The sequence below is a fragment of the Amblyraja radiata genome, chromosome 6, assembly GCF_010909765.2.
Source record: "Amblyraja radiata isolate CabotCenter1 chromosome 6, sAmbRad1.1.pri, whole genome shotgun sequence".
In the NCBI taxonomy this organism is placed as follows: Eukaryota; Metazoa; Chordata; class Chondrichthyes; order Rajiformes; family Rajidae; genus Amblyraja; species Amblyraja radiata.
In genome coordinates this window covers 88,098,344-88,113,069 of record NC_045961.1, presented here as the reverse complement: position 1 = coordinate 88,113,069, position 14,726 = coordinate 88,098,344, and the positions used below count along the sequence as shown (strand labels likewise).

The 14,726-nt window shown below is 45.9% G+C and overlaps 1 protein-coding gene across 4 annotated transcripts in view; it reads right to left on the bottom strand.

Annotated features, from left to right (window-relative positions):
• arhgef7 (Rho guanine nucleotide exchange factor 7) overlaps nt 1–14,726 on the bottom strand; it is a 100,194-nt gene that overhangs the window by 49,448 nt on the left and 36,020 nt on the right. For all 4 annotated transcript variants that reach the window (XR_004412388.1, XM_033023148.1, XM_033023146.1 and 1 more), the window contains 2 exons: nt 12,981–13,069; nt 1,464–1,558 (listed from right to left, as the gene is read on the bottom strand). Coding sequence is in view for 3 of the 4 variants with exons in the window: in XM_033023148.1 (XP_032879039.1) it covers nt 1,464–1,558; nt 12,981–13,069 (184 nt within the window). In the remaining variant the exon portion in view is untranslated. The remainder of the gene's footprint in view (nt 1–1,463; nt 1,559–12,980; nt 13,070–14,726) is intronic.

Here is a 14,726-nt window from a genome sequence, read left to right as displayed (position 1 = left end):
CCATGGAGTCATAGGGTGATATTGTGGAAACAGGCCCTTCAGTGCAACCAGCCCACACCGACCAACATGTCCCATCTACACTAGTCCCACCTGCCTGCGTTTGGCACATATCACTCTAAACCAATTCTATCCATGTACCTGTCTAAATGTTTCTTAAACTGCGATAATACCTGCCTCGACCACCTCCTCTGGCAGCTCGTCCCATACATACACTATTCTTTATGGAAACATTTTACCCTTCAGGTTCCTATTCAATCTTTCCCCGCTCACTTTAAAACTATCTTTCGTCCGATTCCCCATTCCAAGCAAGAGACTCTGTCATGCGTTTTGCAGCAGGGAGCGGGGAGGGGAGAAGGGAGGGGTGGAGGCGGGGGGTGGGGAGGGGGTGACATCAACTGTGCAGTTTCTTCTCCCTTAAGGAATTTTTATTCCAATCAAACAGCTTCTCCGACTGCTGAAGGCCTGTCCTCTACATAACTCTCCCCTACAAACACAATGCTGGTCTCTCCCACCTTATACTTGAGCTCTTCCAAACTTCTGCTGCTGCTCACCCTTCCTACCTTTAATCCACATTAGCCCTCCAAGATTAAAACATCCCACCAACACCCAATGGCCGAATGGCCTCCTCCTGCACCTATTTTCTATGTTTCTATGCTTCTAACCCTAAGAGATCTATCTAACTCTCTTTTGAATGCATCCACTGAATCGGCCTCCACTGCCTTCTGAGCCAGAGAATTCCACAAATTCACAACTCTCTGTGTGCAAAAGTTTTTCCTCATCTCAGTTCTAAATGGACTACCCCTGTTTCTTAAACCGTGCCGCTGGCCCTGGACTCCCCCAACATCGGGAACATGTTTCCTGCATCTATTAGAATTAGAATTAGATCCTTTATTTGTCATTCAGACCTTACGGTCTGAACCGAAATGTCGTTACCTTAGCGTGTCCATTCCCCTAATAATTTTATATGTTTCTATAAGATAACCTCTCATCCTTCTAATTCCTTCTAAAGAGCTCAGAGAAGACAGGTTAAGGGGACATTTATAGAAGTAAATAAAAATGATGAGAGGCACAGCTAGGGGAGACGGTCTGAACCTTTTTTCCAGGATAGAAATAACCAACACTGCAGGGCATAGCTTCCAGATGGGAGGGACAGATTTTAATGGTGATGTGTGGGCAAGTTTTTTTTATTACACAGAAGATGGTGAGTGCCTGGGATGGCAGATATGATAGCGGCATTTAAGAGACTTGTGGGTAGGCGCGAGGATATGCAGAGGGTGGAGAGATAATAATTATGTGCAGGTGGATAGGAGTTGGTCTTGGCATCATGCTCGGCACATTGAGGGCCGAAGGGCCTGGTTCTATGTTCCATGAGGTGGGAAAGGAAACCTATCCCAAAAATGAAGAGCTAGCAAAAGAAATATGGCCATACTTCCTCTTAAAACAGTCTCATAAACTCGTCTCACTTGTCACTGGCTTGTAGAGGTCGCAGGAACGTCGACAAAAGCATTGTTAGTTCCTCCGCATAGTCAAACTCCGTGTCTAGAATGTTCTGCAGCACCTGCCGAACAAAGAGCAAATGATGGAGCGATGCACATAACCTGTCACCATGGAAGCTGCAGTGGGAATGAATTTAAACCGTCACAGTTTGAGATACACCCACAGCCATGGTCCCAAGCTAATTTAACAAGAACCTTGACACACCAGCTTCTTCGAATGAGAAAAATATCACAGGGACATACTCCAATCCTCATCCACGCTCCCAACTCAAAACGCAAAAATATAATTTTGTACCATGGCCACCACAGGACGTCCTAGTATATTTCGTCAATAATAAAGTACCTGTTAAGAAGTGCGAAACAAGAGGCATAGCATGTGCTCCCAGGATAGAACTGATCAGACTTAGCAACAGGGAAAATCCACTGTGATAGAATTACAGTGGAATCCTCCACTCCCAGAAATATAGCAATCAGGACATCGATTTCACCTCTCGTCCACAATGCGGCATCTTAAGGTGCAGCACTCAGCAGTTTCCCTCCAATAGTGAGACACTCCCTTAACATCACCTCTAGAATAGCGTGGTGCTCCCAAGCTACTGCCCTTCTGATAGTGCAACAAAACATGCTCCATCTCCCTCACAGTCTCCCCCCCAGCACCACTCCTCCAACACTGCAATGCATTACTGCCCCTCTGAGTGCAGTGCTCATCCAAAACCACTTCCCTGGCTGGGTGTTGCTCCGTCAAACTGACACTGGAGCACGAGTCTGCACAAGATATTGATGAAATGTTTAATTCAACCACAAGTGGATGTTATTACCTGCATCAAAGAGACAGAGTTCAAATTACAGCACTGAAATACAGCACCATCAACCACAGGCCTCCTCCCATCTTTTCTCTCTGGTGTGTTCATCCAACTATCTTTAGACTTTAGAAATACACAGTGGAAATAGGCCCTTCGACCCACTGAGTCTGCGTCGACCAGCAATCACACCATACACTAGCACTATAATGCACACTATCATTGCACTACGGGCAATTTATAATTTGCAGAAGCCAATTAACGTTCAAACCGACGCGTCTTGAACGCGTCTTGAGCACCCAGAGAAAACCCACGAGGTCACAAGGAGAACATACAAAGTCCATACAGACAGCACCCGTAGTCAGGATCAAACCCGAAACTCTTGCGCTGTAGGCAGCAACTCTACCTCTGTGCCATTGTGCTGCCCCTTTAAATGTTGCAATGCTGTTCACTTCAGCCATTCCCTGCTGGAGTGATCTCCACATTTTTCAGTTATCGCTGCTTCTCCTGCATTCTCTCCTGGAGTTAATTCAAATTATTTTCAATTACAGCTTCTACCTTCTGTCGATGAAACCTTTTAATTTTGAAGAGCTCTCCCTGATCACCTCTCAACCGTCTCTTTCCTAAGCTCCTTGTTCGAAAAGAAAAGTAGCCTCATTCAGGCTTTATTATCAATTGCAACTGGGGAGATAGGTTTGCAAAAAGGCAAACAATCCGGACTTGGGTCTCAGATGAAGCATCGCAATATTTGACACAAAGGTATGCAGCACTATTGAAGAGGATAAGGAGGAACTGCAGATATAAACACAGTCTCCGTAGATGAAATCAGAGAAGATGCATTTTGGGATAAAATATACATTTAGCAAAACATTACATAGGCAAAAAGACTTGGGTTTCACAGACAAGACTGCTTGATAAAAATCCACGCATGGAATACCAGACGCAGGGCTTCATGAATGATGCCACTGAGTATAAAGCAAATGCAAAAAGCTTTACTCAAAATTGGACAGGCTGGACATGGAATAGGTGCTGAGGCATCAATTCTGGGAACCATCAATTTCTGGACAGAATAAATTAAACTGGCCTTCTCTATCGCAACAAGGTTAAGATGAGCTCCAGTAGAAGAACAATGAGCTGTGTCCCTTTTTAGTCCTTATAAAATCCAATGGGATACAAATCAATTTCCTGTTGCACATTTCCCAATCGAGCCATTACTTTTCCCTGTGGAGTGGTAACCCAGCTGAGGACTGGCTATAATCAGTGACAGCGAATGATTCATCAGCCAGCACTGAGGAGCATTGTACAGAGGAGACTGCTCTCCCAACTTTCACCTTCACCAGTCTCTCTTACGCACAGTTCCTAATGTGATATCACACTGTTTTACAATAGTCAATGAACAAACTGGGAGTCATATCAAAACTGCTAGAAACCAAAAGGCAGAGGTCTATCGAGGCCACCATCTACCACCCTGATCGCTGCAGGTTATGATGTTAAAGGAGCAGTGTGTAGTCCAACTGATCAATCTCAATTAACAAGTCTCCAAAAGGCTGAAACAAGCTGAAGAAGCCTCCTGTGGTGAAACGTTTCAGAAACCAAATGTCGAAACTTTGCTCTTGCTCCCAAACTGCTAAACTCCATCCAATGTGCCTCCAGTTGTTTACAGACTGCCCTATAATCAGCTGGGGGCAGCGGCCCAGAGCGGAGACTGCGGGACCCGGAGCTGGGGCGGCGGCCTGGAGCTGGGGCGGCTGCCCGGAGCTGATGCTGTGGCGGGCCGTCTCGGAGCGGAGACGGCGTTCCGGCTTTCGGTGGCGGCGACATCACCATGGAGGTCCGCTGGACTGGAGGGCGGCATCTCCGGCCTGGATCGATCGCCTCAGCGCAGAGGGAGAACAAGGAGGGAAGAGACGGAGACTAAGACTTTGCCTCCATCACAGTGAGGATGTGCTTGGTGAACTCACTGTGGTGGATGTTTAATTTGTGTTTATTGTATGTTTTGTTTTTATTGGTTCTGTGTATGACTGCAGGCAACATAATTTCGTTCAGACCGAAAGGTCTGAATGACAATAAAGGAATCTAATTCTAATTCTAATTCTAATGATTTTTTCAGTTTGAACCAGAAAAAAAAAAAGCCCTGATAGCTTGATGGATATTAACAAAGACTAATTGTTTCACAAAAAAAAAAGATGCAGCAGCAACCATGCATTGTTTACATTTGGCAAGGCACAGACTAGTGCTAAATGTGCATGGAACTTGGCAGCATGCGCATGCTGGGCTGAACAACCTTTCAGTGCCGGAAACAAAGTGCTGGAGGAAATCAAGTAGCTCAGGGCAGAATCTGCGGAAGGAAATGAACGGACGATATTTCGGGTCGGGACCCTTCTTAGAAGCATAGAAACATAGAAAATAGGTGCAGGAGGAGGCCATTCAGCCCTACAAGCCAGCACCGCCATTCATTGTGATCATAGCTGATCGTCCCCAATCAATTACCCGTGCCTGCCTTCTCCCCATATCCCTTGACTCCACTAGCCCCTAGAGTTCTATCAACTCTCTCTTAAATCCATCCAGTGATTTAGCCTCCACTGCCCTCTGTGGCAGGGAATTCCATAAATTCACAACTCTCTGGCCCCTCATCCTTCTAAACTCCAGTGAATACAAGCCTAGTGTTTTCAATCTTTCCTCATATGACAGCCCCGCCATCCCAGGGATCAATCCCGTGAACCTACGCTGCCTCAATCACAAGGATGTCCATCCTCAAATTAGGAGACCAAAACTGTACACAATACTCCAGATGTGGTCTTAACAGAGCCCTATACAACTGCAGAAGAACCTCTCTACTCCTATACTGAAATCCTCTTGTTATGAAGGCCAACATTCCATTAGCTTTCTTCACTGCCTACTGTATTTGCATGCCAACTTTCAGTGACTGGTGTACAAGGACACCCAGGTCTTGCTGTACCTCCCCCTTACCTAGCCTAACCCCATTGAGATAATAATCTGCCCCCTTGTTTTTGCCACCAAAGTGGATAACCTCACATTTATCTATATTATACTGCATCTGCCACACATCTGCCCACTCACTCAACCTGTCCAGGTCACCCTGCAACCTCCTAACATCCTCTTCACAGTTCACACTGCCACCCAGCTTTGTGTCATCCGCAAACTTGCTAGTGGTGCTCCTAATTCCCTCTTCCAAATCATTAATAAATATGGTAAACAGTTGCGGCCCCAACACCAAGCCATGCGGCACTCCACTCGCCACTGCCTGCCATTCTGAAAAGGACCCCTTCACTCCTACTCTTTGCTTCCTGTCTGCCAACCAATTTTCTATCCATGTCAACACCGTAACCCCAATACCATGTGCTCTAATTTTAGTCATCAGTCTCCCGTGTGGGACCTTATCAAAGGCTTTCTGAAAGTCTAGATACACTACAACCACTGGCTCCCTTTCATCCATTTTACTTGTCACATCCTCAAAAAATTCCAGAAGATTAGTCAAGCATGATTTCCCTTTCATAAATCCATGCTACCTTTTACTGCTATCCAAATGCCCCATTATTACCTCTTTACCAATTGACTCCAGCATCTTTCCCACCACTGAAGTCAGACTAACTGGTCTGTAATTCCCCGTTTTCTCTCTCACTCTTTTCTTGAAAAGTGGGATAACATTAGCTATCCTCCAATCCACAGGAACTGATCCTGAATCTATTGAACATTGGAAAATGATCACCAATGCGTCCACTATTTCTAGAGCCACCTCCCTGAGGACCCTGGGATGCAGACCATCAGGTCCAGGGGATTTATCATCCTTCAGTCCCATTAGCCTACCCAATACTATTTCTCACCTAATGAAAATTTCATTCAGTTCCTCTACCCCCTTAGATCCTCTGTCCTGCAGTACATCTGGGAGATTGCTTGTGTCTTCCTTAGTGAAGACAGATCCGAAGTACCTATTCAACTCTTCTGCCATTTCCTTGTTGCCCATAATAATTTCACCCGTGTCTGCCTTCAAGGGACCCACATTTGACTTTGCTACTCTCTTTCCCTTAACATATCTAAAGAAGCTTTTACTGTCCTTCTTTATATTCCTGGCCAGCTTCCCTTAGTACTTAATCTTTTTTAGAATTAGAAATAGAATTAGAATTACCTTTATTGTCATTCAGACCTTACGGTCTGAACGAAATTTCGTGCCTGCAGTCATACATACAATAATACAATAATAAACAACAGTAAACACAAATTAACATCCACCACAGTGAGTCCTCCAAGCACCTCCTCACTGTGGTGGAGGCAAAAATCTTAGGGCTGCAGTCTCTTCCCTCCTCTTCTCCCTCTGCGCTGAGACGATACCCCACCGGGCAATGGTACAAACAGTCCCGCGGCTCACCGAACCCCGCAAACGGGCCGGCTCAAACACCACGGCCCGGGGTGGTCGAAGCTGCCGCCCTCCAGTCCAGCAAACACAGCTGCTGGCCCGCGGCTAAACCCCGGACTCCGGTCACCGCCGCCACAACGCCGTCCCAGCCACCGGAGCACCGTTCCAGCCCCGAGCCGGATCGCCCTCACGTGAGTGCCGTTCCTCCCTCGAGCTGGGCACCTCCGACGGGAGTGCCGTACCTCCCTCGATCTGGGCCGCTCCGATGGGAGCGCCGTACCTTCCTCGAGCTGGGCCGCTCCGACGGGAGCGCCGTACCTTCCTCGAGCTGGGCCGCTCCGACGGGAGCGCCGTTCCTCCCTCGAGCTGGGCCGCTCCGACGGGAGCGCCGTACCTCCCTCGAGCTGAGCCGCTCCGACGGGAGCGCCACAGCCCCTCACGGGAGAGTCTCAGCCCCGCGCCAGGCCGCACTCACGGGAGCGTCACAGCCCCACATGGGAGCGCCGTTCCAGCCCCGAGCCGCCCTCACGGGAGCGAGCCCAGGGCGAGTCCTGACTGGCTCTGCCTCCGGAGTCTCGAGGTCGCCAGCTCCGCCATTAGGCCTCAGCGCAGACGGAGGCAGAGAAGGGGGATACGACAAAAAAGTCGCATTCTCCCGAAGGGAGAGACAGCAAGCCCTGTTTCAACCCCCCACCTCCCACATAAACACAACCTAAAAACCAAAAATTTAACTAGACAAAACGAAAAAAAACAACACAAAAAAGTAAAAACAAACGGACTGCAGGCGAGCCGCTGCTGCCAGGGCAGCGCCACCACTTCCGGTTTTCAGCCCGTATTGCCTGTTTTGTTTCCTTCTGATGTCCTATGAAAGTTTCCCAATCCTCTGGCTTCCGGCTACTCTTTGCTGTGTTATACTGATAGAGTAGAGGAGAGAGTATTGGTAGAAAGAGGCGAGGGAGAGAGGTGGGGAAAGAGCTGGCATGTGCTAAATTGATGAAGACAAGAAGGGGTTGAATGGTGCCGGTTGGGGGAGGGAGGGGTTAAGATGACAAAAGGGTGGAAATTATGGAATCTGTAGAGGAGGAAAAATGGGGAGGGATGTGCAGAACCAGAGGGGGTATGGTGCTTTGGAGGTAACCGAGTGGAGGGGGGAAGAAAGGTGGGAGACCCAAATTTGTGAAGGGTGGGAAATGAGCTTCTGGAGGTAGGAAAAGGAACTGGATGACCAGGGCAGGAGGAGTGAGGGAAAAAGATGTGTGCAAGGGTGAGGAGATAGGGAACTGCTTGGTAGATGGAGACGAGTGGGGTGATAGATATATATAGACATAGATATGAGAATTAACTATTCATGCCGTTGGGTTGTAAGGTACTCAAGTGGAACACGAGATACTGTTCTTCAGTTTGCATGCTTCACTCTGGCAATGGAGGAACCTGAAGACTGAATGGTATGTGTGGGAATGGTAAAGGGAAGTGGCTCACAAGCAGGATCTCCCACCTGGCGGACTGAGTGCAACTGATCTGCAGTTGCCTAATTCAAGCGGGGTCTCACAGATGTAGAGGGGGTGGCATCGAGAACCAAAAGTGCAGGGACCCCACTGCGCTAGGCTTCCGCTCAGCACCGCTGCTCCCAGTGCGGGACTCTCCTCCCCCCCCCCTCCTCCCTCCTCCCTCCTCCCCCCCCCCCCCAGCAACGTTCCTCCAACAGAGCAGGGCTCGCCCCTCAACGCCTCCCATCGCACGATGTTCCCCGAGCGCCACCCTCCCACGGCGGGGCTCCCCCCCTCAGCGCCACCCTCCTACAGTGTGGGTGGGGCTCCCCCAACAGCATCACTCCTCCCACAGAGCAGGGCTCGCCCCTCAGCACCACCCTCCCATAGCGCGAGGCTCCACCCTCGATGTCAGCCAGGAATTTTGTGCTGTTTCTGGAGACGGGTTTGAGCCTGGAACTGCCGTCTCGGAATGTTACAGCTACAGTATATTTCCGATCAGCAACAGATGCGATTCGATTCCCTTTCCTTCTGACACATGGAGCAGCATCGGGGCACCATGTTCAAGTTCAAGTGAGTTTATTGTCATGTGTCCCTGTATAGGACAATGAAATTCTTGCTTTGCTTAAGCACACAGAAAATAGTAGGCATTTACTACAAAACAGATAAATGTGTCCATATACCATGATATAAATATATACACACATGAATAAATAAACTGGTAGTGCAAATAACAGAAAGTGGTTGCTAATAATCAGAGTGCTCACAATGTCCCAGAGTACGACATTACTGCTGGCTGACGCAGGCACTGGGAATCCCTGTGCCCAGCTGCTTGATGCAACCGGCTCAGTGGGCCAGCTGCTCTGTCTTGCCCATTGTTCTTGGGCTACACACGGCGTCAATTGTGAATAGTGGCTGTGCGCCCACTCCCGAGTGAGCTGAAAGGACAGTCTATAACAACCCATGAAAACCACCACTGTCGGCCAGATTTACTGCAGTAAGCTAGCCATGGAACAAGCACTCAAAAGCATGCATTCCCTCAGCAAGCAAGCCAAGTATAGTAAATCAACTGTCCTTTCATAATGTACAATTCCTCAGAACAGGCAGGGTTTCATTGAAAAATATCCCAGATCAATAGAATACTCTTACTTCTTCCAGTTTGTAATTAACTTTACTATTTAGCTTTCTCAGCTATCAACAGCAGACATCCTGAATCCCAACTGGAGCCAGTTCCAAAGATCAAATTCAATCCCTCAATGCTGAGAATGGAATATCGACCCTCTCAGCCTCGCGAAATTGGAAATGTACCAATAAACGTAAGGAATTCACTTCACACGGGATCACTTTCCAAGATGCTATTCATTGACTGCAGCTCAGCCTTCAATACCATGGAGGCCTTGGACGACACGATGGCGCAGCGGTAGTTTAGTTTAGTGATACAGTGCGGAAACAAGCCCTTCGGTCTTTACATAGTTTGCATGTTCTCCCCGTGATCGTGTGGGTTTTCTCCTGGTGTTCCAGTTTCCTCCCACGCTTCAAAGACGTACGGGTTTGTAGGTTAATAAGCTTTGGTAAAAATTGTAAATTGGCCCTAGTGTGTAGGATAGTGTTAGCGTACAGGGATCGCTGTTTGGTGCGGACACTGTGGGCAGAAGTGCCTGCTTCTCCGCTGCATCTCTAAGCTAAATTAAACACTGGTCAAGATTGTGCGCTCATTTTCTGTGTACCCATGACTATGTACGTGGCCAAGTGCAACACCTGCTCTATCTTTAAGGTCACCGATGATACAACTGTTCCCAGAGGATCAACAAAAATGATGAAAACGAAGTACAGGAAAGAAATCGGGAACTTTAAGTCATTACTTTAAGTCACACATCAGCAAGATAAAAGACGGAACAAGGAACTGCAGAAGCTGGATTATACCAAAGATGGACAAAAGTACTGGAGTAAGTCAGCGGGTCAGGCAGCATCTCTGGAGAAAAAGTATGGGTGACGTTTTGGGTCGGGATCCTTCTTCAGACTGAGGAGTCCGATCACCCATCCTTTTTCTCCAGAGATGCTGCCTGACGTGCTGAGTTACTCCAGCACTTTGTGTCTATCTTAAGCAAGATGAGAGAGTTTATTGCTGACTTAAGGAAGTGAGGGAGTGAACACAGCTGCAGTAGAGATGGTCCATAGGTTCAAGTTCCACATCACCAATAACCTAACCTGTGGTCCCTTCACACTTATGCGGTAATCGAGAATATATTGATTTTCTTAGACACCCGAGAAGATTCGGCACAACCATGAGGTTTCTCTCGAACTTTTGTAGATGTGCTCTAGAAAATATTCTGATGGGATGTATCTCAGACTGCTTTGGAAACTGCTCTGTTGTTGACCACCTGAATCTACAGAGAGTGGTGAACTCAGCCCAGTCCATCACAGTCTCTCACTTCCTTCTGTCCCAGTCCATCTTCATGGTGCATTGCATCAAGAATTGTGGAAGTATCGGTAAGGATGCATGCCACCCTGTTCTTTTTTTCTACTTTCTGGGAGAAGATAGAGGCTTGAAAGTACAGATGTCCAAACTTAAGAACAGCAACTGTTATCAGACTCTGGAACCAATCATTTCTTTCATAGTCTCGTCCAAAAGATGTTTTTAACTCTACCTCATTTGGTTATTCCATTATTATACTTTGGTACTTTTTTTGCACTATGGATTGCACTACAATCTTGCACATTCTGCTGTTTTGTATTTATTATTGTAATTGTTGTATCTATCAATACCATGCACTGTTTACTCTGCGAGCTTCTTGTGCACAAGAAATTCCACTACGCTTTGGTGTACATAATAAACTCGGAATCTGAATATGAATCTACAGCTTGATGTTAATCTCTGTTTTACGACACTGCTCTGAAGAGTATTGGGAGGAGTTATTATGCCCTCATGGGTAGAGTTATTACTACCTTAATGCTGCAAAATTGCAAGTGCTTTGCTTGACGTCCTTGCAGAAGGAATTTAAGAATGTTTCTGAAGTATTTTTCTGCAGGAAGGGCAGAGTGACAATCCCAATCACCACGGCCAGTTATGTAAAGCACGATTTAATTTAACACATTTGAAGTAACAAAATATTGATAGATATTAAATCATGCATGCAAAGATGAACAGGCAGTTTGCCAACAATAAGCGAGTTTGGTTATCCAAAAATCGCAAGCTAGCCGACCTGGGGCAAGCAGTTGATCTGGGGCAAGCGAGCTGACCTGGGAACTGCAGCCATTCGCGGGGTACGCAGCCGACCTGAGTGTCACAGCCAGACCTGGGGCAAGCGAGCCAACCTGGGCGCAACAACCAGACCTGGGGCTCGCAGGCGACCTGGGAACTGCAGCTACAACCGGGGACGCGAGGGATCTGGGAACTGAAGCCAGTCCCGGGGGCGCGAGGGATCTGGGAACTGAAGCCAGTCCCGGGGCACGCAGGCGATGTTGCCAACCCCTGGACTAAACCAAACCCTTGATCCTGTCCCGCCATCCATTTTTCAAAATTTAGCAACTTAAATTGGAGATGTGTCTTCGACACAGGTGCATCTTCATTGCCGGGAAACACGGTACTTTCAAATCCCAACCAGTTATTTCTCTATACTGCTTTGTCAAATTTTACTTTGCCACTTCACCTAGCTCTATTCTTTATTGAATAATCATCCAGCTATTAGTTTGAAATTTATTTTCATGGAAATTTGTTCCACATGCTTGTTAAAATCTGGTACCAGTTGAAATTTTAATTTACCTTGCTGTATTTCGTGCAGATTATGTATAGAACATGTATGCCAGGGTACATTTGCTGTTACGCTGCCTATTTTTTAATGAAACAGAAAACATGGTAAATATTTCAGAATATGAGTATTAATTTAATGTGTTTTAATGTGACCCTGAGAGAAAACCTCATGGTGAAGAGTATTTTGTCTTCCAATCTCTTCCCGTCTCTTCGTACTCAACATTAGTTTGCTCGGGCACGTTAACGAGAAGATTCCTCTAACAACCGCGAGAGATTCCAAATAAAGCAGATGAAAAAACTGAAATGTCACCATTTCTGTTTGTCTGATACTTTGAACACGTGGGTTGACTGAAGAGTTAGTGATCACCAAATACACACAGGGCTATTACTCGGGTTTAACTTGAACAAAACAGGTAACCCGAGTAATACAAAAAATACGAAAAATTCAGCAATACAAAACTTCCTACCAGTAAACCAGTGGGGCCACCTGTCCAACTTAACCTCTAACCTATACCAAACACTAATGGAGAAACATGCAGCAACTAATTAACCTTGTAGTGTGTGAGAGATTCTCAGGTAAGTCAGAGCAGAATATTTAGCAGCCAGCTGCGATTCGCGGGTTCCATGTACTGCACTAGCAATATCATAGTTCACATGAACAGCAGTTAAAGTAAAACCTGAACATAATGTCTTCAAAAGCAGGAATTGCTTTTTTTCCTTCTAAAAGGTATTCCACAATGACATTTGTCCAAATTGATCAACAAAATTTTGGACTACTGTTTAACCAACTCCTTTTTGTGAGGTAACTCTTCAGATCAAAAATTACCTCAAGAACGTGACAGAAGTTCCAGGAATCTGTCATTTCAGCAAACCTCGTTTAGCAGATTCCACCACCAGACAGCTACAGCCTCAGAGAAACTAACACACAATTCGATCTTGCGCAGCAAACTAAAATACAACATCAGCTTGTAAAATGGGTCATCGCATACGGCGCGTGTTAAAATGACAAACGGATTTTACGGCAAGCATCAATTCAAATCCAATTCCACATAAACAGTAAGTCTCACTTACCACATTGTAGTAACCTTTACTAATTGGAGGAGTTTCAAATCCCTTAGGTGAACTTTTCAAAGTTGCGGACTTCGGAGAGACTGTTTTTTCTACAGAATGAACCAATTGTCAATTTTTTTTTTAAATGAAATTCACCAGAGATCATCATGCAACATCAACAGATATCTGGAAAATAAGTTCCCCAAGTAGTGCCTAATCATAATCAAAGCATTATTCTTTAAAACTAAAACATATTGCTATTATACACTTAATATTTATACTGTAATCAATGTTGAAGCAAGAGCAGAAAGCATGACCCTCTTAAACATCCACATAAGAAATAAGCCAGGCAGAAGCAGTGAAGATCGCGAGAATGATCTTTGTCAACGATTAGTGTATCAATAGTGAGGGGAGGGGTGAAGATGACAAAGCTGGATTATAGGGTAGACACTGAAGGCTGACTCATTTTACAACACTTTCATAGCCAAAAGAGCCTCCTGCGAGAGATCACAGATCGGTAATCGTCAGTGGACTGGAAAGGAGGATATGGCTGAAGAAAACAATGATTTCAGGTCATCATAAAATGCTGCACTTCCAATGAAGTAGTACTGATGTGTGTAAATACATCAACCAAAAAGTGTCAGATTCACATTCCAGCAGAAAGCAAAGATGACAAATGCCTTGTTCATTAGATGTTTGGCATTAAGTTACACTATCACTTTGTGAGGACATGGAACAGAGTACAGATCATGTCTTCAGACATCAGCAGACGTGGGCCAACATTTCCCCAGTAAAACGTCAACATTCTTGCGATAACGGTACATCCTGTAACTCGGTACAAAGCAGGTACTGATAAATACCAGTATATTCCACAATATATAAAAACTGCAAAACAACTTTGCTGCTGCCCCCTGCACTGTCCCAATTGCAGGATGTTGAACAGACATGTAACTAGTACTCCAGCTGTACCCCAGGATATATCTTGACCGAGATGTGAACTCCACCGATTTGTCAATGTAATACAGAATCCTAATGGCCTTGCTCACTGCTGCCTGCAAAATCAAGGACCACAGTTAAAGTGGACAGATACCCAGTGTGGAAAGGGAAACAAAATTAACATTACAGGTCGAAGATCCTTTGCCAGAATTGGGAATTGAGAAAGCTTAGTTTTAGAGAGGGGATGGGGAGCTGAGATGGAATGCAGGAGAATATGTCTGACAGGATGACGCCAGATTTGTCATGGTGAAGCTGTTGAAGACGACATCTGACTGATTAGGCTAACCGAGGTGGGTGGAAAAGGGGGAGAGAGAGTGCAATGGCAAACAAAGGGACACACACAAGCTGTGAAATGCAGCACTGTGGGAAATGCCTGCCAGATCAGGCTGTGCTAATGGAGAGAGAGAAAAATAACACAGATGCATAACCTACAGAAAACTCAAGATACGTGATGTTGAATTTGATATTGATTTCAGAATGCTGCAACAGATCCAGTTGGAAGATGAGTTACTGTTTAGCCAAGTTTAATTTAGAGATACAGTATGGAAACAGGCCCTTCAGCCATTGAGCCCACACCGACCATCGATCAGCCTACTTGCCAGAATCATTATTCATTTAAAAAAATAAATCCAGTCAACCTTGTTCTCCCAACAACCTTTGTTTTCCACTTTTTGTTTGTATCAATACTCAATACGAAACAATCTAAAGATTTTGTGCAATTTAGTTTCAAGATCCAGCCTTAAGCCGGGGATTTCTTTAGTCTCTCTCTTA